The following is a 24,444-nucleotide window of genomic DNA, read 5'->3' as shown; positions in this document are numbered from 1 at the left end:
TGTGATTAGACACACACTGTACTACAACCACACTGACATACAGAACATGCCATGGAGTTGCAACCACAATGCTGCCTGCCATTGATAGCGCTTGTAACAGTCTTGGCAGCGTGAACACAAAACTTGGAACAGTACCATCAGCATTCATGAGGTTTTAATGATTGAAACATGCAATCACTGCTGTTACAAATTATCTCGAAGCTTCTGAATGTGCACTTCTGTACCACTGAAGTAAAAGGAGCACTAGTGTTCAGACTGCTCTAAAATGCCCAGTGCTTGACAAAAAAGTTAGGGTTTATGTGTAGATTAAAGGTTAAGTTTAGGGGTACATGTACGGTCGGTTTCTATGGGACCTTAAAATAAGTAATAAACAGGGTACAAATGTTGCATGCAACTCTTGAAAGACTTTCCCCCAGGCAGACGGTTCCTTTCCAGACACAACCCATTGTGGGGTCTCCACGTTCAGGGTTGGAAACACTGGTCTAGATTTCAGCCTAGAGGTGTGTTGTTTGGTTTGGGAATTAAGGGGTCTGGTATTTGTCTGGATCTGGGTCTTAGGGGTCTGATATTGCTTTGAGTCTGAGTCTTGCAGGTTAAGAATAACCCACAAAGTGGACCAGATTTTATGCTGACAGTCAAAATTCTGTCTCTGTAAGACTTGGGCGGCACTAGCCTGGCTAGAACAGGACAACCATTACTAACCCGGACTAAAGAGAAACAGCGAGCGAGAGAAAGCATGAGCAGCACTGCTGTGCGTCTTAATAGCCCTATCAGAGCCGCCTAACATGTGGTCACCATACTGAACCTGAGATGAGCCTCTAATGCCACTTTGTCACCAAGACGACAAATCCTCTCTGCTGTTGACTTCAGATGCTCTTTGTGTGCCACAAAGAGAGAGGTAAAGAGAAAAACAGTTCTTTTTTTTCTTCTCTCTTCTTTGCACTGTGTATTCACCCAAATAACCCAGGCCTTGCATCCTCTGTAATTGAATTTTTGATGGGGGGTGGTTTTTTATGAAGGCTTGTTAAAAAGGAGACTTTTAAGAGAATGCATACAGGGTTCTCACTGCCTCTCTAGCATCACATGCTCGAAGAGGAGTGGAGGATAAAAAGGAGCATTTGTGCATTACCAGAAACTCATTTTCCCTGTGGATGAAAGGCAGAAGGGGGAGAAATACTCCTGGCCTCTTCCCCCCTCCTATGGAGCTTTTCATTGTCACTGTACTGAACTCCTGGGCTCTGGAAGGAAAGAGAGAAATTGCCACTGAAGAGACAGCAAAAGTGAGCTTGTTAGCACATTAGGAGTGAAGGGCTCATGGTGGGCTCCAGGAACAGTCCCTGGTGGTGTGTTAATTCAGCACTCCGAACATGCTGGTACTGATAGCCTGCAAATTGATCACTCATGCTACCCTATTTCATCCTCTCCCCCTACTTCCTCCACCTCTACCTCTGGTAGAGGAGTTTGGAATGATGTATGCTTCTAGGAAAGAAAAGCTTTTCACAATGTCAAAGTCATGTCAGGCACATTGACGCCAACTCCTCTCTCACCGAAATGTTGTCTGAATTAGTCTGACCAACCTTTTTATGATGACAGCTGTAAACTGGTCATTTCCTGTGCCGATTGTTGTCAAAATCTGTGAAATGGATGCAAATATGGAGAGATTTATTAAGCAAAGCTAAAAGTGTTACACACATATGTTGATGCCGGAGAATCAAATGATCCAAAATATTTAATAAAATAAAAAAAACAAGTGGCAGCAGATATGTAGAACTTTGTGAATGACAGCTGTTTGAACTGTAAAACTATCTATTGAGCTCTATGAAGAATTCTGTGGCCGCGAATTCTGCAGGCTTACCATTTCCATTTAGGCATTTGTAGTCTCAGGTAGTAAGACCATTGACTAAATCAGCAAAAGGTCTGGAATTTATTGCAGTTTAAACTGGCCAAAAGCCACCCACTTAGAAAGGAACAGCCATCTAATTGACACACAGCACTCAATCACAGTTGGTTTTGGCAGTATGTGCCGTTTGGGGATAGGGTTTAAATAAGGGTGCGGAATTCTATTTCAGTGATTGCACAAGGAAATAACAGTAAAATGTGTAGAGTCGAAGTAAAGCACACAAAACTAAAAAATATATACTTTCACAGACACAATTCCATAAATAAAGCAGAATATAAAGTTCTGCTCGCAAATATCCACTTTACTTGCTACTATGTGCCTCAAACGAACAAATCCAATTCTAAAAGTGTTGGGACAGTATAACAAATGCAAATAAAAACAAAAAGGAGGGATTTCTAAATTATATACACCCTGTGCAATATTGAAAGCACTACAACACATTATTTGATGTTTTACCTTTTACATGATTATTATTTTAAATGTACACTCATTTAAAATCAGATGATTGCAACACATTCCAAAAAAGTCTGAACAGTCGAGTGTTTACCGCTGTGTAACATCACCATTTATTCTAATTAACACTTTATAAGCATTTGGGCACTGAAAACACAAGTTTGTTAAGTTTAGCAATTGGAATTTTACACAATTTTTCCATTATGCAGACCAACAGTTCTTCAATGCCACAGGGCCTTAGTTGCCATATTTTGCGCTTCATTATGTGCCACACATTCTCAATTGGAGACTGTCAGGACTGCAGGCAGGCCAATCCAGCTACGCACTCTCTTCCTACGCAGCCATGCACTTGTCATCTGGGCTATATGTGGTTTGGCACTATCCTGCTGGAAAACCACTTCCTCAGATGTCATTGTCTTAACAAGAGTCATTCGTCTGTAATGGATATCATGAAATGGGCTCTGATATACTTTAGTAAACCTTTGTCAGTCAAAACCATTTGCTGCTGCATCCACAGATGCAAGCTAAGGCTTTACTATGCAAAGCAGAAGCCATACATCAACACTGTCCAGAAGTGCCGTGGACTACTCTGGACTTGGTCTCATTTGAGATGGAAAGTAGAACAGTGGAATCATGTTTTGAGGTCCGACGAGTTTTTGGAAAAACTGGCATTGTGTTCTAAGAGGAAAAGGACCATCCAAGCTGTTATCAGCAACAGGTCCAACTCTGAATATCTTTAAAAGATCTGATTTCACTAACCTGGCAAAATATTGACAAATCCATTTATAATAATTTTCATCCTCAATAGCGCTCTTTGTATCAACCCAGAACGTTATGATGGTGCTTGTGTGTGCTTTTCCCTCATGGAAGTTCTATCAACCCAACCAATCAGATTAGTACATACTAACTTGAGAAAGCGTTTTCCAGTTTTGTGAGCAATATGCATCAGACGGTTAGTGAGTGGATGTGAGACTAATGCATTTGGTGGAAACCTTTTTTTAAGTGACAGTGCATTCAAACTATACACAAAGCTATACAGAGGATTCAAACCAATGGCATTGGCTAGCACCATGACGGATAGCACCAGTTTAGCTACAGGAAACTGATAATGACCTCTAAGAACCGGACCAATGACCTTCAAGATACAGAGGGGCACCACCACACTCATCTCCACTTCTGGCACAGGAACAATGATGAGTACAATCACCATTGTGACAATTCGTCACCACTATCAGCATTACGATAAAAATTGTTGACATTTATTAGTGAGTATGCTACGACACACTTCATTATACTGAACAGATGTTTAAGTGAATCATAAAAAAACTGGGAAACAAAAAACGAATAAATGAAAACAGACCATGTCCAAGGACACGTGTACTTGGAGCCGAGAGTTCTGGGACAATCAGATGACACATGGCCAACTGCGGCCAATATCTCCACTCTCCGCGAGTACAGCTATTCCCTACTCTCACCTTACAAATTAACACGGCACAGTAGCTGACAAGGATAGTGAGAACATGGTCCCAAATAACACACACACACGGCTCATTTTAATTACACACATGCTCAGTCATTTTCTCCACATGATGTGGTTGTTATTATCTGTGCTGAGAATTCCTCCATAGGACATCATTGGCACCTTTCAAAAGGAACCCAGAACAGGATCTGCAGCCCCACAGAGAGAGCTACTGTCCGGCTGCCGAGCGGCTCTCGTATCCCTACACAGATCCTAGTGGGAAGTGCACGGAGGAGTCCACTCACTCAAACCACAGGCTCTCCACAGGTGCTTTTGTTGAGACATGTCTGTCAAACCCTGTGAGAAATCACTCAGCCAATATACAGTTTTTTTCAGAACACCAGCTGCAATGCTTTAATGCAGCGCTTCCAAGTTCATGTAGATCTCTAACTTGCGGTTAAAGGAATATTACAGGTTTGATACAAGTAAAGCTTAATTCACAGCATTTGTTGCATAATGTTGACTAACACAAAATTGTATTTTGACTTGTCCTTTAAAAAAGGAAAAATCTGTATTGCAGTGAAGGTAATGGGGCCAATCCATAAACGTTAAAATATATCCAGAATGTTAAAATACTCACATGTTTCAAAAGTATAGCCACAAGACTTAAACAATATGCAGGTTAAAATAACTTTTAGTGTGATCAAATTTCTTACTAAACTTTTCTGCATAAAGTTTTATCCAATTTTACAATTTCCTCGCCATAACGATGTAACATCGAAAAACGTAATGACTGTAAAAACAACGAATTACACAATTTTACCGCTCAAATAATACATTACTTTTAATAGAAGCAATGTATGAGCTTTTATAAAATTGGCCCCATTCCCTTCCATCGTATGTGCCACACTAACATAAACTTTTGCTTTATTTAATGAAAAGGAGGGGCAAGTCGAAATACATTTTTTCCTCCCCATTCTCCCTATCTTCCATTGGTTATACAAACATACTCCTGCCTCAAACTCACATTATTGGTCAAGTAATTTTTGCTGTGTCAAGCAGGTCAGGATGCTCAAACAAACAGGATAATCTGTTGATAGCACCACAAAGCCACACATTTTAAGTGAAATTAACATACAAATTGAATAATTATAGTTGACACTACATATTACGCTGCTATTCAAGAATTTTAACATTGAAAAAAATGCACAAATCAGCTTTAAGAGAGTAACTTTTATCATAAGAAAACCTCAACAAATGAAATTGAGTTACCAAGATCTGGGCAACCCAAATCCACTTGCAGTTCTCTGAATGCGACTATATATCTGAGCCCATAACAAGTGACTGATGCAGCGAGAGACAGCAAGAGAGAGAACAAAATCAGAAAAGGGACAGAGAAAAACATCACACAAATAATCAAATTTGAGGAGTTTTACAGATTATAATTACAGAAATCTATGTGTGCCCTGAAGTGCAGGCTAATTGGTTTATTTTTCCATCTGATGCCTGCTGATATCATGACCCTAACAGTGATTTTATTAACGAGGCACGGTGCAGCGGCTGGCTGCCATAGCCCCATCATTATGGTCAATGTCTCCGTGTGGCGCGAGCAGATGAGAGGAGATAGCCAAGGCTAATGCACCGTTGCCTGGGGCTCCAAGACACTGATCTGGACCTGGGCTCCAGCATCACAGCCTCTCCTATTAATCTCCGCTGAAACAAATTGGAGGGCTCGTGAAATACAGCCACGAGTACGGCCGGCCCGATTTATCGCCCTGTGTCCTGTCCCCGCACCCCGGGGGGAAAGTGATGTGCGTGTTGCCGTTGCAAATGCAACATTTATTTAAAATTCACAATGCACAAGTCGGAACTAATGCTATCACAGAGACACACGCACACCGAGCCAATCATGCATGGCAGTCCTGATTAATATGAATATGTGAAGGTGGGCTGGCCATCTGCCTGTATGAATGTCTTTTTTAAGCAGTAACCTGATTTTATGGTTCTAGGGAAAGTTGAGATTTTTCACCACTGCCTTCAATTGCCATGGCTGTTAATTCTACTAAATCACATTTAGTTTGGCAGAAACGGTCAAAGTCAGAATGGTATGAAATGTGTTTATCTCCTATCACTTTTCAGCTGATTTTGATCTGCTTTTCTGTGACAAGGGTCCAACTTGGATGAGTTAACAAATCATTAGAATCCTATAAAGGACTAGAAGGGAAAGTTCACTAAATATGGAAAATTAGGTCATCATTTACTCACACTCATCTGGTTCCAAATCCCTTTTTTCTGTGTAACACAAGAGGAGATGTGTCTCAATCATCTCCTTTTCTACCTATATATCTATTTAATCCCTCCCTCCATCCATCCATCTCTCCCTCCATCCGAAATGGGTCACAAGTAGTTTTGTAGTGATCTAGGCTGTGTCCCTGCTCCAATAAACGTACCAGAACCTCTCTGTGAGAAGCCTGCAGTGCATCCTAAACACCTTGTAAGAGTCAGCTCCACATTCCCCATCACCATGCACCCCCAGAGAGCTTGTTGTTTACCAATCTATCCCAAGCAGGAGGGGGCCACAAAACAACATATCGGTTTTACACACCTTCAAACCTCACTCATTCACACAAGTCGTTGTGTGACTGACTGGAAAGTTCAGGATGAAACTGTTGGAGACAACGGGTCAAAACAGGGGAGAAGGAGTGGCTCTGTGATTGACTGACACATTAATGTCATCATTGCCCACTGGGCTGAACTGTGGCGGAAAAACACTGACACAGACAAAGCTACGTAGGCATGGGCAATACCACCTATTTTCTTTAATCTAGGCCAATTTTGCTGACTTCGATACAATACAGATATCGATATTCAATTGAAAATGTTTGCAAATGCTGAGGATTAAAATAGGCAATTATCCATTTAACATTATATTTGAAAGCCATAATTTTAAACTCTTAATAAGGCAAAACTTTACAGCTTATTATTTATTAATAGCAAATTCAGAACACAATTAATACTAAAACATTAAAATTAAAGGAATAGTTCATCCAAATATGAAAATTCGATCAGTATCTAACCTAATCTCAAGCCAAACCCATTTTACTTTATCTCTTCTGTAAAACATAAAAGGTGAATTTTTTTTAAATATCTAAAGTTTTTTTTTAAGCCATATTATAAGTGAATAGTGACTCCAGACTGTCAAGCTCAAAACACCATAAAGACACCTTAAAACCTTCACTATATTTAAAGTCTTTTAAAGCGATACAATCACTTTGATCGATCAACAAAATGTCAGTAATCGCTCTCAAATTCAATCATATCATTACCATGTCAATAACATCTAACCTTGTGGTGATGTGGGCATGGCCGAGCAATGTCTGAGGAGAGCGAGGCTGGGAGAAGGAGAACAGTAAGGATTGACACCTGTGGAAAATATCTCTAACAGCTGTTCTGTGTTTCAGTGAGAGCTGGAGGGGGTAAAAGAGGTGTCCAGACTGGGGGGAGAGAGAGAGAGATGCACAACATTGGCTGTGTCGCCATACATTTTATGTTGTGCTGAAAAGCAAATTGTGAACGCTGAAAAGTGATTAAAAATAAAACTCACATTCGATTATTTACCAGGGTCCCACATCCTCCTCAATAAAGGGAGCAAGATACTTGTCACAAACCTCACTGGTTCTTATCAGGTCTGGTCACAAAAAGTTAGGATATTTGGTCATTTATTCATGAGACGTGAGGAGAACCAATGAGGTTTCATGTTATCAGCGTAGCCACTTTATTTGATTTAAGCATTATATTTATAATAGGAATTTTAGAGCATATGACAGCAAAAATTTTGTTCTGTTCATCACACAAAGGGATCATATTAAACAAATGTGGTATATAGTGCACGAGTCATATTGATTACTTCTAGCATGCTTATGTGGTGTTTTATTTTATAATTTTTTTTGTCTTTTTACAAGCTTTTACAAGTCACTATGTTGTGTTTCAATGAAATAAAGTCATATGAGTTTGGAACAACTGGCGACCTGTCCAGGGTGTCCCCCGCCTTTCGCCCAATGTTAGCTGGGATAGGCTCCAGCCCCCCGCGACCCTGTACACAGGATAAGCAGTTGACGATGGATGGATGGATGGAGTTTGGAACAACATGAAGACAGAATTTTCATGTGTGGTTGAACTCCTTTACGATGAGCAGAAGAACTAATTTCCTACACAATATTTTGCTGTTATAATTGTATTATTATTTTATGCTTGAATTTTTAAACTAAAAAGAATCAATATTTTATGACAGGATCAATCCTCTTGATACAACGTTTGCATCTAAAGTATTGACACTAAAGGATCGATACTTAGCGATAGGTGTCACTCGACAGGCCGAAGGAGTTCTAATGTAGTCATTAACAGGGGTAGGAGCTCTGAGCCAAAACAAATACTAATGCAAAATTTGAAAAATAAATATATAAACCAAGGCAGCAAAAGAAAAATGGTGAAAGCAATTAAGCCTGACCCCTCTAACACCCCAGGCCACCCCCACCCAAATCTGTCACCCCCCGTCCTCTTTTTTTCTTTGACGGGACAATTAGTGAATAGCGCAAACCTTCCATCCCCTTCACACACACACACACACACACACACACACACACACACACACACACACACACACACACGCAAGCCACATCGTTACTGGTACACAATAGGGCCCATTGTGGGAGCTGGCAGTGTGGTAACACTGCCCGTTAGGCGTTTGGCTGTGGTTGCATAGTGTGTGTGAGCAGGCTGCTCAAGCATGGGGACAAAAGGGGAATCGCTGGCCTACTGCTTTCATCAGCTCGGTTGCCTTTGGAAAAGCCAGTGTCAGAAGGAAGAAGGCTATGACCCAAAGCTCTTCCACACTCTCCACTATCACGCCCTGCCATATGTTGACCCCAGCAGCCCGGCACTTATCACTGCCAATCAGCAGCCAGCGGGCCTGCCCCTGCTGTCACGCCAGAGCTGGCACAGTCCCACACACACCACTGGACTGGCACGGCCAATGGGGAAGCCTCTTAGCTCCTTTCCCCCTCCTCAATTGCTGCGTCCCCAGCCTTGCAATCGACCACTGACAGATGGAAGATGGCCGTGACTCTTAAGAGTTTTTCTCATCATAGAGTCCAAGCCAACACAACCCAATCTCCCCCCGACCAACTCACAGCCATGAGCCAGAAAGATCAGATAACATGGGCTACTAACGGTGTTCGTGAAGGAGATTACAAAGCTTGAAGGACCAGATCTAGGTCCACTCCGTTCTAGGATGCGTTACAACAGAGCTACCAGCTGTAGCGAAGAGCAATCAGGGAATCTGAGGTCAAGAGAGGCCAACTAGCTCTAATCGGACTGTGCATTTTTAAATGCAATCCCCACACTTCCACGTCGACACTAATGGCAGCCCACGCACGCACACACAGGCGAAAAAATGCATCACTCAGTCCCAACATGGTGCCCTGAGACTGAGGCTGATTGGAAAGCCCCAAGCTCGGGCTCTTTTTCACACACAGCCATTGGATTACTTCTTCACTAACTGCGGTTTAACCCTGTTGTTATGTTTGCTCAACATTTATAACACTGACCCACGCCAGCTACCTGCTATCTGTGCCGTTTTTTTACATCCCTCCAACAGACATTAAGACCAAAGAGGCCCCTTTCTCTCCATTCCAGGCCCTAATTTCACAGTCATGCCGAATGAGGGATCAGTGTGTGGTGAGGCAGATGGACAGAGCCCCAGGCCAAGAGAAGGAACTGGAACCTCGAGTCAGGCACAAGAGAGGTTGGGTGTGTTGGCTTTGAGAACGAGAGAAAAGCGGGATGATGAGAGAAAAAGGAAAGTGAGAAATGGATGAAAACAAAGGAAAGTAAATAAGAGAAATCATCACTGTGTGCATTTACACATGCACATGCACCTCCTGTGGTTTATTTTAAAAAAGGTGGTGTTTTCAACACAACCTTGCAACACAAACACTGACTGGCAAAATGCAGTTATCTCCTTTTTTGCCACATGACAAAAGCAGACATTCAGGTGAAACTGCCAGATAATGTTTTTACATTTTTTTAGAATTATGGGTTAGTTCAACCAAAAATTATGTCTGTCATTTGCGCAGCCCCATGTTGCTCCAAAGCCATTTTTCTTTCTTTCATGGAACACAAAAAGAGATGATATGCACTATGCATAATGTTCATGCAGTTTCCATATAATGAAATTGAATGGTGAGCTACAAAATGCACTATAAAATCACCATAAACCTACAAGCAGACAAGCAATTAGCATTGTTTTCTGTTTAAAATATTGGTCCACTTACAATAAATAAAATGTATTCAATATTAACAATCTCAATAAGAGATATTCAATATTCAATCCGCAAACAGCTAGTTGAACAAGTTACTAAGTGGATTCAAAATAAATGCAAAGCCAAATTTTAGAATTTGCATATCCATTCACAAACTGCCAGTATGAGATAACCTTGGAGGAGCTTGGCGAGGTAATTAAGGCCTTGCCTACAGGCAAGGCTCCGGGGCCAGATGGCTTTGCCGCTGAATTTATTAGATCTTATGATACAGAATTGGCCCCACTTTTGCTAGAAGTTTATACGGAATCATTAAAGAATGGAAAGCTACCGCCAACCATGACACAAGCCCGGATCAATCTGATAATTAAAAGGGACAAAGATCCAAGTGTGTAAAATTTACCATCTAATTTCTCTGATCCAGCTAGATGTTAAAATATTGTCAAATTTCTGGCTATGATTGAGTAAAGTTATAACATCTCTTATACATATAGATCAGGTGGCGTTTATTCAGGGCTGCAACTCTTCTGATAACATTAGGCGTTTCATCAATATCATGTGGTCTGTATACTGCCATTGCAAAGTCTTTCTACCAAGCTGACCGGAGAAGTAAAGACATCCCGTAAACTCGCAGATGCATTTAGTGTGGACAAAAGTTTCCTACGTGTTCAATTCAGACATTTACCTGAACGTTGCCACAAGTATTTGGTTAAACCCTAAATTGTGGATTAACAAGTCCCCTTTTTGCTGGACAGAATGGATTGAGAAGGGAGTTGCTACGCTGGGTGACCTGTATGAAAATGGAGCATTGAGATCTTTTGAAAATATTATACAGCGGTTTGAGATTCCCAGATCTCAATTCTTGCTGTGCCATCTACTTTGCACCATCTTTGGGTATAGTACGCAGACCCCTAAAGTGGCAAACACTCGTGAGATGGTGCTTGCTGCTTTTGGAAAGGGTCAAGAGGCTTCAGTGTACTATTCCTGGCTAATTCAAAGTTTTGGGACAGGGTTTTAAAATCTCTTAAGGAGTTATGGAAGAGAGACTTGAATTTAATATTGGAAGATGGAGAATGGGGTAAGATTTAAAAAAAAATCAAGTCTGCATCTAAAGATGCAAGGGTGCGCCTCATTCAATTGAACATTCTGCATAATTTTTATTAGACTCCCTCCAGATTGTATAGGCTTGGCTTTAAAGAAACACCCACTTGCTGGCGATGCCAGCTGGAGGATGGGGACATAGCCCATGATTTTTGGCCCTGTATGAAGATTCAAGAGTTTTGGTTCAAAAATTTGTTTGTGATGTCTTGGGCACTCTGATATTATTTTGCCCAGACTTTGTATTTTGGGTGATGGGACAGGTATTAATATAATGTATAAGCATGTAAAGAGCTGAGTTCTTACTCGGCAGGCAGGTAATGCTAAGGGGAATGAAGTCGGCTGATGCGCCCTCATTTCATGAGTGGTGTACCGAGCTGGGCAGAGTGGCAGCGTTCAAAGAGATGGCACATAGACGGCTGGGCAGTTGGGGTGCATTCGGGAAGAAGTGGGGCAATTATCTGGCCTTCTTAGAAGGTTGCCAGGGAGGAGCAGTGGAGAGAGATGAGTTTTATTAAAAATTATATGAGGAACCCTTTTTCTTTTATGTTGGTTAATTGTATATGTTTTTGTTATGTCATCAAGTACTTTCTTTGGACTGTTTGTTGATATGTGTCTCTGTTGTTATTTAATGTTTGATCACTGGAATGCATGTTGGGTGGCGGGCACATCATTTTTTAAAAGTTGATTCCGTGTATTCTTGTGTTGTTTAAATTTGTGTTTGGAATCAATAAAAAAATAATATTATTTAAACAAACAAACTGCCAGTAGATACTATGGTTGTGGTGAGATGGGTTCCAGTTCATCCAGTTAAATACATAGATGCCTTGATCTTTTATAGATCATCACAACACATTTAGCTTAATTTATTACAGTGGTTGCACTTTGGAATTTAAAAAAGCCACTTACGATCATAGTGTGTGCGATTACTTAGTTAAAATGTCAAATCTACCATAAGCAGTTGTGGGGAAATTGGGTCTTATAAGAGCAGAAGTGACAACAACGATTGTGACACTGTTGTAAAATCCTGATCCACTGATCCTGATGAAAGCATGGTTAAACTGCACTTTTTGGGCATTATGAGGAACAACATGAGGATTTAAATGACAGAGCTTTCGTTTTTAAGCTAACTATCCCTTTACTAATGGCTTGCTCTTTGCAGGGATCAAACCAGCAACCTTCCAGTTACATGCTCTGCACTTAAACCAATACACCACAAAATCCCATCAGTAATTGCTTCAGTGATATGAGGATTTTGAAGGGACAATTAGGTTACATCCCTCTCTCTCTCTTTCTCTCTCTCTCTGTCTGTCTGTGCAATGACTGCATGTGGCAGCACTATCAACAGGTAAGCAGGAGATACTGTGACTTCCTTCCTTGCCTCCCTGAGGTCCTTTCTGTCTCACAGCCCGATTCGTTTCAGGAGAGCAGCTCATATGGCACATAGATCTTCTAATCACTGCTAGCCTGCCTATCTATCCCTCACAGTCATTAATTATTTGCACAAGATAGAGAGAAAAGAGGGTGTGAGAGTGCTCAAAGACAGAAAAAAGAGGGAGGGATAGTTTCAAAATAAAGGGAATCAGACTGATAGAAAAACAGACCGAAAGAGAGAGAAGAGAAAGACAGAGAGAGAGAAAAGGTTTGGAGAGACATCCGTCGATAATGACAGATTACTGTAATTCAGGCTGTCAGGAGCATCGACCTGTGCGGCTCACGCCAATCAATAGCTCAGTCCACTATCGAGCTTTGCGCAGGCACACAGATGGGCGAGATTGCTGCGAGCGAAAGACTCAAGCTGAGCCAAACAATCTCTCTTGCTTGGAGGACATGGCAGATGAGAATAGCTTTCCCCCTTCTCTGTTTCTGTCAGGTTTTTTTTCTACCTCTATGCTGTCTTTGCTTTGTTTTCTGATAGTAGTATCTTTTTGATAAGAAACGATTGCTTTTAAAGAGAGTTTAAAGGCTATAGCTGGATCAGCTAGGCCCAATCTTTGGTGCAAATAAGCCAGAGAAGCTGAAATTAGACTTGGGTGAAAATGTTTAGATGTTGAACATTATTATACTGGGCCCTATGACTTGGGTACCTCCTTACTGTAAATCAATGGAATTTATCAACCACCAAGTGAAAATCAAAAGTCTGATTACAAGTCTAGCACAGCTCTCCTCAATGAGCCAGATGATTTGAGGTATCATTCACGTCTGTAGCACAAATGGTGTGGGATGAGTTTAATATGTCCCAAAGTATATTTAATTAAAATGTAAGGTTGGAGAAAAAAAAAAACAACAACAAAAAACAGCCTAACTCACAAGTACAAGCAAAAGTAAAAGTGATAGTCAGTATTGATGTACTTTAAGCTACACAGGTGAAATTAGCTATGAAATATTATTTTATTATAAGCAGTGACATAATATGTTAGTCTATGACAAGATAATGACCAATGATGCTGAAATAACCTGAACAATAAGACTGAGAACTACGGCAGAGATTGAGAGAGAAACACGTGCAAATTGTCAGAGGAGCGTTTCAAAAGCAGGCATTGAGGGATGATCAGAGCGATTCCATCACCACTTGGCTGGGTGAGCAGACAGCAGTGCTCTACATGTGAAGAGCTGAGAAATAAGACATCAATAATTATCGAGCGGCTCTACTTGCTCCCGCTACGAGCCAGATCTCAACCTGACCGTTCGTCAGTCAATCTGTACATACGTGAGCCAAGTAAGTGTGGCATGGGGAGCAGGTGAAAAATGAATCAAACCGTTGGCTGATTAATCATTCTCACGTTCACATACGTGTATGCCCTACCAAGTCGATTAATGAGGAATAGTTTATCAGAATCGTTTCCTACATGTTTCTTTCAATATGATATAATTATTGGCAGTGATTTAATTAGCATGCTTTGCTTTAGCTGGCAGACAATTTGTATTGTAAAACCTTTAAATTCATCCCCATTAAAAGCATCACTGCTGTAGCTATGAGCATCCAAGCATGACAAAAGCAACCATCTAAACTCATTAAAAAAAAGGATACAAATTTTGGTAGAGAGGGATCAGGGATTTCAGTGCTCTACTGGCGTTGATTGCCGTGGCTCGGACAACTGTAGGTAAGATCTTTCCATCCACTATCGCCCCATCAAACAATGGACCGAAGAATGGCACCTGTGGAAAGTGAAATTGACATGACAATTGAAACATCTAGCCTCTAAATCAGGACCAAGAACCAGTAAACAAAACGTTTCTTTTTAGGAGGCATGGCAGTGCCAAAACTGCAGACTTCTGCAGCCTTCTCTTGCAAACTTGATATTAAGTCACAAAAGATACAGTGAATAGGTCTTGTGCAGTGAAATAGGGCTTAAATGGACTTTCATAAAAGCCAGACCTCTTGTTTTATCTCCCCAGCTTTCTACATTTCCTCCGACTGCATGAAAGACAGAGCCTCTCGTCTCGTCTCGGATCCATCTCCACAGCGGAATTCGATTCTGACAATCCCATTCATTCAATTAGGCCTGACATAACTTTGCAGGATGCAAAGTCTGCTAGTGCCCAAAGACAGATGTGCTTATACTATCTCCTGCACTTGAGCTGATTTACAAAAAAACAAAAACAAATATTTTTGCTTCACTGTATACCAATACCAGAGTCCATCTCCATTCTCAAATTATGGACAACAGTTTCAGGAAATTCTGATTAATTTTAGCAAATAGGTCTGTTCAGACAGTTTGCTTCAATGAACGGATTCAAAAAACGAATTCACTCAAAACATTTTCCTGTGATGTCTTTTACATTATTTCTTACATGATAGAGGACATTTATGTTTGTAGTGAAATAAATATTTAGTTAGCTAATGTTGTTTAACATTTGGTTTTAACAGATTTAAAAAAAAGTTCTGTCTTGGAGTCAAGTGATTTACAAACTCTTTGAATTAATAATTAAAATAAATAAATAAATAAAATAAGGATTAATTTACAAATATATCTATTTATAGACAGCAATCATGAATAATAAAACTGTTTTGTCCCACTCACCTCAGGCTTTTTGATGATTTGGATGCTGTACATGTGGTTCTTCATGGGGTAGATGATGATCAGTACATCACCAAATTCAGTAGGTATGATGCCCCTCCGATAGTCCCGCGAGTGCTCTGACCACACTAAGTGCACCTCATCATTGCCCAGGTGTCTTAACTACATGGAGAGAGAAGTAAAAAGTGAGAAATATAGCCGCAAGCAGCACTTAAAGGGGCCAGGCACTTAAACAGCTGAGTAAGCAGCTAAGCAATCATATATGAATAATCCTAAATCAAGCAGTTTGAAGGATTTTTGTAAATATAGGTGGTGCTGTCCTGAAACATTGAATCTCAGGACATCATCATGAGGTCTAATACCAATTTTTGTATTGGTATCATGATTTTATCCCAAAGTATACAGAAGTTATCAGCAGAATTAGCAATTTTCCAGATTTCTGCACCACTAAGTGGCACTGCACCCAAACTGCTCAGGTACCCTCATGGAATGGTGGTGAAGATACACAAAGTTTCATTTCAATACACCAAAGCATATTGGAAATGAAGTAATCGAGATCGAGAACCATTAAACGCGAACATGAAGAGGTTACCCCAAGTGACTCTCCCCTCTCTAGCAACTGGGCCAATTTGGTGGCTTAGGAGACCTGGCTGGAGTGACTCAGCACACCCTGCATTCGATCGCGTGACTCCAGGGGTGGTAATCAGCATCAATACTCGCTGAGCTACCCAGGCCCCCAACCCAGATCTTAACCAATAAGCTACACAAGCATATGTGTGCATACATCAACATTTCTATGCATGGTTTATTCTACAAATATACAAGAACTTCAGAGCCTTGCATATGTTTGTGTCATAGAAATTCAGTACCATATCATACAACATATTTTCTGACCATCACAGTCTCTATACAACATGCAAAACTTAAACTAATCTAAACTGAATCTCGAATGCGGGCTTTCTGAGCCGTGGTCCAGAGCTGTCCACAACAGCTTAATTAACCTTTCACCATGACATGTGAGTGGGCCCACTCAGTCTCTCTACCTCCTCCTATCATCTATCTTACCACAATCACTCCATCTTTCCAGGACTTGCTCGATCACTGCCTCGGCCATGGAAACAGCGACCCATCAACTATAAAGTGATACATGCAACCTTTATGTAACCAATAACAAACTCTGTCCTTTTGTCTCAGCAATGGACATTGTTCATTTTTTTAACCACTGAGTTCTGTTCTGCCGCTACGGCTGAAGCCGGAGTGATGAAAAATGGAAAGGTTATTAAATTGCCCATCATTTTGAGAGGTGTACCAAGACAAAAAAGAACACTCGCCAAACCCAAGAAGCATTGGGTGTACCTTTAAAGAGCAGGTCAGACAAAAAACAGTGTATGGACCAGCAGGCATAAAGGAAAGAAAAAAAGCCAAAGCTGAAATATAAGTGTGCGCGTGCAATGTGGCATAGCCGGTCATGCTGACACGCTTCAGTGTCTAGTTAACATGGTTTAGTTGCTATCGGAAGATCGTGCTCACGATAGCCTCTCCAGCAGCCCTTGCAAATCCAATTTGCCTGAGAAAAGTCAAGATAGGTGATGCAGCACAGGGATGGACCTAATCTAATTTGGGTGGAATATAGCCATGTGTGGTGTGGAGGTCCCCTCAGCTCCTCTGCGGGGTGATGACAATGGTCCAAAACCCTCCACTGGGCCAAACCACCCCACACGTCACTTCATCCCTCGCCTCTCACTCAAATTACAGCCATGAATTACATACAGCCTTTAGCTATGCAGCCGCAAAACAGGGGTGCCATTTAGTTCGAGGGTGTGTGTCTGTATGACAAAATGATTGGGAGTTTTATTGGATGATAAGGTGGTCTGGACTGAGCGATTCCCTTTCATCTCAGCCATCTTTGTTTAAATTGTGTAATATAATTCTGAGAAATGCCACATTTATTTGGCGGATAGTGGCACAGTCTCTGGATAGTGGCAGAGTCTTACATCATTTTGATAAGAAACTATAAATCTGCTTTAGATCACTTTAAACAAAGTATAATGTGAAAAAACAAAAAGTTACATTTTGTAAAAACGTGCAGGAAAGAACTGTCTGAATTAGTGCATTTACGTGCACAATCTTACACTGATTATGCATAATCGGCACAGGTAGATGTTTGCCCAATAAACCCAGATTTTGTGTTGCATGTAAAAGCTGGCATTGTTATCTGCTTATCTAAAGTTCACAAGTATTGTGCACATGCTTGTTTACGTTTTTACACATTTTCTGAATAAGCAGATTTTTGGTAGTTATCAGTGTATTAGTGATAAATGCACTCAGTAACGGTGATCTTTTTTACCCTGTTCAAGACAATGAAAAACAGATTTAAAAAAAGGGGCTTTGAGGGTTTTTCAGCATTTTAAACATTCTATATTCTACACCTTTGAAACATTATATTTGTTCCTTTTAAGTCCCCTTGAAATGTTAAGTCAAGATTGCTTTCTTCAAAAACAGTTATAATTGGTTTAGTTGTTTTCCAAACTTAAGTGTATTTTGCACAATGAAAGAAACTGAAGTTCTTTCCTGTATGAAGTCAAGCACCCTAGGTAAATGAAACCTGCAGTTCTACAAGGTGCAATGTCATTTTTTTCCTCAGTTTGTTGCAGAAAACCAAGTTTGTGTACTCGTCGACACCTTCATGTATTCGACCAAAGTTGGACCAATTGGACTGCTAACATACTAAACAGCCATTGTTAAACAAATATGGGTAGTCATATGTTAATGTGCTCATGATTGTGACACCATAACATGATGATTTCGGTTTCTGTATGATCAGTTTCTGTATCTTAGTTACCATAAATGGGGAGAGAGCCTTGTATTGTAAACATAACAAAAGAACATCTACTTTAAATAATACATTGAACTCTTACTTCAAACAAAGGCAGACTGAAAAACTACTGATTTCCAAAGGAGTTCATGAGTTCCCTCTGTCCACTCACCTGTAGAAGGCCTTTTAGATTGTAAGCAGTCGTTCTTTTCATAGCTCTCCTCTGTCTTGAGCACTTTCAAGTGGTGCAGCTGTGCTTGGGTGAAGTGGGTTATAGTACCTCACTGACTCAAGCATTCACACCTCATCATTAAACCTAACCCAGGCTAATCGGAGGGTTGGGATATTTATACCTGCCGAGAGCTGCACTTTTGTGTTTTTAGGTTCCCCATACCCAACATTCACAAGACAAAACTCCATCCCCAGTCCACCGGAAACCATTAAGTTAAATGAAGAAAAAAGTAGGTTTTAATGTCAAAACCATGTTCATGATAACTGTCCATGCTTACTGATCAATGGCTATTCAGCATTAAGCAACCTGGTCCACACTGTGAACTATACCATTATGAAGTAGTTTTTCAATCAAAAAGAAGTAATTTATAAATGGAAGTCTTTAAGGCATAGTAGTAAAACCAAAATGCTTAATTATAAGGGTCAGAGTGGTGGAGGAAAACAGTCAGGTAAAATACTAGGGCTGTAAATCGATATTTTTTTTAATTAATTGCACAGTTTTCAGTGATTAATCACGAAAAATCATGATTAATAATAGTACATGATACATTACAACAAACATTAAACAACAGTTATAAACATTTACTTTATACTTAGTCTCAAAAAACTTGCAAGTAATTTGTTAGACATACTTTTTTCTAAAATATAATTTTAATAAGTACATACATGTTAAAGCTGCACCATGGAATATTTATTTGGTTAAAAAGGAATAAAATGCATTTATTGATTGAGTACATAAAAAAACGATGTCATTACCTTACCCCGATTCACTACGGTAAGCCTACAAAAATGATTTGCATTTTGAGCTGTCAGGTCGGATTTGGTGCAAAATCGCAGGATTATGTCGTTCATCCTTACTTCATTATGTCATGTTCGTAAACACAGCATAATAGTATGGCTGTCATGGCTGGGGAAACTACACTGTTAAATTCAGCCAGTCACTGTAACACAATTCAGGACAGCATCTCTGCAGTTTGGATGGATGCTTATCTGTTAACTGCTTGTCGAAGTTCTTTACATGCTATAATCCCTGGATATGTTGTCTGGTAGGGTTGTTGAAGCTTATATTACTTGTCATGCTCAAATTAATTGAATAACACTTATGTGTTAACCAATCATGATCTACATATCTATATATTTGTACATGTCGTAAAATCTTGTAATTACAATTTGGGCAAAATCTTCAGGCATTTTCCAGTGGGCTTTTTTTTAACAATAGGATCAAACGGGCAGATTAAAAACTTTATCAGCAAGAGAAACTGAAGTGTACATTGCCAATGCATTATAAGACACTATAAATACAGATACCAAACGTACTGCGTATGCTGACATATAACTCGCTTAAGTTTAAAATCTCAAAACAATTATCTTCTCTGACTGCTGATTAGTCTCTACAAGTATACCTGGATGCAGCTTGCAGGATGTCCAGGTCATTCTAACGGGATGAGTCCAGTGGCGTTTTTAACTCATTCTAATGAATCCACCTCATGTGCGTGGCACTTGGCTCCCACTGAAATTAATTGAAAACGGCCGACTTACATCGCTTACCATGAGTGAGTGGACACGTACCATCAGTCTGTCGCGCACACACTGGATCTCTCTTTCCCGGTTTCGCTGCTAAAAGTGGTTCAGATGAAAGTGAGTGTGTTTTCGGCCAATGCAAATAAATACAGCAGCATGCCTGTATCATTCCCAAGCCTGGTTCACCACTTGCAGGTGAAGTCTCCATTCTTTTTATGCCTGGGATATCTGTTGCGCATAATAAATAAGCATGCACTGCTCCACACAATCAGTTTCTGTATAAGATGTGCAGTTGAGTCGAGAGTGTAGCTTCTGAATGTATATATGTTGATTTATTAGTGTAGTCTCAGGGAATGAAAAAAAAAAAACACGATACTGAATTAATTGAATATTTTTTTTTAACATGTTAACCAAAAACGATTAATCACAGATATTAATGTGCTAAATTTATCAGCCTTATAAATGACAGTTTTTGGTGCAAGAAACCTTGACAAAACAATTTAGGTAGTAATGCTACAAAAGTGTAAAATCTTCATAAAAAAAATAAAAAAACAACAAGACAGCATCTTTTGCAAACGTACCTTTTTAGTGAGTGAGTCGTCAGAGTCCGGAGGCATGCGTGTGGACACGTGGAACATCACTTCTACTGTAGAGGTGGCGAAGTAGGGCATGGTCAAACCAGTGCTCTTGTTCCGCTGCAGGCCCCCCATGAAACCACAGTGACTCGTTAGGTTCACCTAAAATAAAGAAAAGAATGTTAGGGTTTAATGTACACATTTCCCCGGCAATGAATATCAGATAAAAACAAAATATTATTTTTTTTTGCATCAACACAAAAAACTGCAGGACCACATCCAAAACCTGCATGCATGCTAAGAAAGACGAGAAGTAAGCAAGTAGGGTTTACCTCCCAGCCAAGGCCTGATACAAAGTCTTCATATGCCTGACTCCCGGCAGTGTTGGACAGAATAGAGTGCTTGTCCTCTTGCCCTTCTGCCACGTAAAACACGGCAATCTTGTGTGTTTCACGACTGGACATCAGAAAACAAAGTAAATTTAGAAATCAACGAAGAGTGCATTTATATTGACAGATAACATAAAAATAAGTGCTAAACACTCAGATTAAAAATGTACAGACAACACTTGATAAAAAGCTTGAGGAGCACACCATTGTCTTGAATCCAAATTCTTCAGCTCTCTCAGTAGTTTTTCATTCTTCTTCAGTAGGTGGAAACTGTTTCTGGAGACAGAATTTTTAAATATTAGAGCATATGCAAGAGAATATTCACAAACAAATACAAATAAGCAAAAGAAATGAAACAATCAAAAGAATAACCAAGTGAAATCAAACAAAAGTAAACAAGTAAATGAAAGAAAAAACAATCAATCAAGTGAAAGTACAAACAACTGAAAGGACAGACAGACAGAAAAATATATTGACAGACAATCAGACAGACACTCTGGACTGTCAGATCTCTCCCTTTCATTAAAAGAGCCTGTATGCTTAATAATCCACTTTGTTTTTCTCAAAGACTCTGGGAAAATCGGAGCCGGAGATGGAAACACACATACAAAAATAAACAATAGAATATCCTTAGCGGAAAATCATCTCACAAGAATTAATAACGTAAAACAAAACAGCAAATGACTCACGACATCATGAAAAGAAAAATACTGCAACGTCTTTTTGTGAAACCTTTTATTAGTTCAGTCACTCTTTCTCTATCTTTCTCTCCCTTCAAGTGGCCATGTGAGTCATGTGGAAAAGCCACACGATGCTCTCTAAAAGGACTTTTTGTTTTGTTCTCTTTTCTTTGAGCAGTAGTCTCTTTATTAGCTTGTTGCAATGTAATGGTCTTCATTTTCTCCATTGAAAGTGAGCCACTTCAGGAGGCGAACACGCGAACAGCATAAAAGGCCGACATTCGGCGCACGCTCACACACACAATGGTCTGGCGGATTGCAATGCCTTAGTCTCTGACCATGGATAAATGATACATGAATGCCTGGAGAGAGACAGCAGGACAATTCCTCATTAAACAGCCTCTATGCATTTTCTCTCTCAGGTCGCCAACTCATAATAACCCTGCAGCCACATTCGAAGGGTAGCAGCCTTTTATTTTCACCCGGCATATCAGGCAAGAATGAAAAGTACAGCGGCTGCTCAGCAGATAACAGACCCCTCAAGAATCCCCCTCATAAAAGCTGCATGCGCGCACGCACACACACACACACACGGTGCTGTTAAAGAAAGGTTATTTTTTTGTTTTTTGCTCTCAACTCTATGAGGGAATGGTGCACAAACAATGTTCTGTCATTAATCTCATAACACAGGAACATGTATATCATGAAAATTAATGCCATTACATTGAAAGTGGAAAAATACCACAACATAACAATTATTCATCATCTGAAAATATTTAACCATTGTCAGTAATACACGACAAATTGGAATAGGATTGGAATCAAACATAGAAAGGCAATATGGGAGACCATTGTGGATGTGTACTGTAGCATATATTGGCGGATAAGCTAAATCAGAAAGATGTTGATGGTTTTAATCAGATTACTGCTGCTCTGCACAATCAGGCAGAGTTGTGGACAAACAGGATGTTTACATACATTATCAGACTTTATCAACAGCAACATCCAGCTTTGTACTAACAAACTCAAACTAAGAAACTAGCAAAATTATCAGATTCTCTGGGTTTACTATTTATAGGTAAGTGTTTGAGTAAAATGAAAATTTTTGTTGTATTCTATAAAGTACTAACAACATTTCTCCCAAAAACAAATATTGTAATTTAGAGCATTTATTTGCATAAAATGACAACTGGGTAAAATAACACAAAATATGCAGTGTTTTCAGACCTCAAATAATGCAAAGAAAACAAGCTCATATTCATTTTTAAACACAATACTAATGTTTTAACTTTAGAACTTAAGTTCAGAAATAACCTGATTTCCAATCACAGCTTCCATGCATCTTGGCATGCTCCCTACCAGTCTTTCACATTGCTGTTGGGTGACTTTATGCCACTCCTGGCGCAAGCAGCTCGGATTTGTTCGATGGCTTGTGACCATCCTTCTTTCTCTTGATCACATTCCAGAGGTTTTCAATGGGGTTTAGGTCTGGAGATTGGGCTGGCCATGACAATGTCTTGATCCGGTGGTCCTCCATTCTCACCTTGATTGACCTAGCTTTATGGCATGGAGCATTGTCCTGCTGGAAAAAACAATCCTCAGAAGTGGGGAACATTGTCAGAGCAGAAGGAAGCAAGTTTTCTTCCAGGATAACCTTGAACATGTCTTGATTAATGCGTCATTCATAAAGACGAATCTGCACGATTCCAGTCTTGCTGAAGCACCCCCAGCTCATCACTGATCCTCCACCAAATTTCACAGTGGGTGCAAGACACTGTGGCTTGAAGGCCTCTCCAGGTCTCTGTCTAACCACTAGACGACCAGTGGCATAAAGTCACCCAACACCAATGTGAAAGACTGGTAGGGAGCATGCCAAAGCTGTGATCGAAAATCAGGGTTATTCCACCAAATATTTATTTCTGAACTCTTCCTAAATTAAAATATTAGTATTGTGTTGTTTAGAAATTAATACGATCTTGTTTTCTTTGCATTATTCATGGTCTGAAAACACTGCATCTATTTTGTTATTTTGACCAGTTGTCATTTTCTGCAAATAAATGCTCCAAATGACAATTTTTTATTTGGAATATGAGGAATTATATATTATATAATTATACTTTATAGAATAAAACAAAAGAAAATATTTTACTCAAACACATACCTATAAATAGTAAATCCAGAGAAACTGATACATTTGCAGTGGTCTCTTAATGTTTCCCAGAGCTGTATCTTTAATCAATAAGGCTACTAGGGATGGAAACGAGTACCCTAGTATTCAATAAAGACAGCAATAATAAATCATGACAACACATCAAATGTGACTTTGATATGCAAACAAAAAAAATGGGCCTCATTTTAAATTTAGTGATTTGTTATGGTGGCATCCTGCGGTCCGATTGGTTAGAGGGAGATGGCACCCTGCATCAACACTGTAAACCATTACAAATTATGTTTGCTACAAACCCTTACACATGTGCAGGAAAACTTAATAGAATTTTAAACCCAATGTCTTTAAAGGCTGGGCTATCCTTTGTTTCTCCACGTGGGCTGGCCCAAACGCGCTAACGTATGTGCACTACGACTTCTTTGCGATACCTATTGGTACAGACCAGGCCAGGCGCACAAGCATACGACACACAGACGCAGACTGTCCGTGTTTCGAGAAAAGATGGGTTGCACATGGACAATACGAGCATACTGTGCTGATGAAATTTGTGTTATGCACACTGTGCTCAAGATGTAGTGGCACACGGAAACACAAACTATACTTTGGCCTTAAAGGCCCCATGAAATCTTAATTTTAACTTAAATTTTAAATATTTGCTGGTTTTAGTCCATATCTACAGGCTTTAAGGTCATCTTTATGGTAGTCTAATATTAAACGCTGACAAAATTAGTTTCCAGAAGTTACAGGCATTTAAAATCTGCTGTTTCTCTCTTCCAGCTAAACAGAAGCAGAAACACCCATGATGTCACAGTTTCAG

At 39.9% G+C, this 24,444-nt stretch overlaps 1 protein-coding gene across 7 annotated transcripts in view; it reads right to left on the bottom strand.

The window, feature by feature from the left end:
• Positions 1-24,444, bottom strand: part of LOC127662255 (ral GTPase-activating protein subunit alpha-1-like) — an 82,259-nt gene that overhangs the window by 9,908 nt on the left and 47,907 nt on the right. For all 7 annotated transcript variants that reach the window (XM_052153375.1, XM_052153374.1, XM_052153379.1 and 4 more), the window contains 5 exons: positions 20,985-21,056; positions 20,724-20,847; positions 20,398-20,553; positions 15,253-15,411; positions 14,259-14,386 (listed from right to left, as the gene is read on the bottom strand). In XM_052153375.1, the coding sequence (XP_052009335.1) occupies positions 14,259-14,386; positions 15,253-15,411; positions 20,398-20,553; positions 20,724-20,847; positions 20,985-21,056 (639 nt within the window). The remainder of the gene's footprint in view (positions 1-14,258; positions 14,387-15,252; positions 15,412-20,397; positions 20,554-20,723; positions 20,848-20,984; positions 21,057-24,444) is intronic.

The sequence above is a fragment of the Xyrauchen texanus genome, chromosome 22 (genome assembly GCF_025860055.1).
Source record: "Xyrauchen texanus isolate HMW12.3.18 chromosome 22, RBS_HiC_50CHRs, whole genome shotgun sequence".
In the NCBI taxonomy this organism is placed as follows: Eukaryota; Metazoa; Chordata; class Actinopteri; order Cypriniformes; family Catostomidae; genus Xyrauchen; species Xyrauchen texanus.
This window is presented reverse-complemented; position numbering and strand designations above follow the sequence as displayed.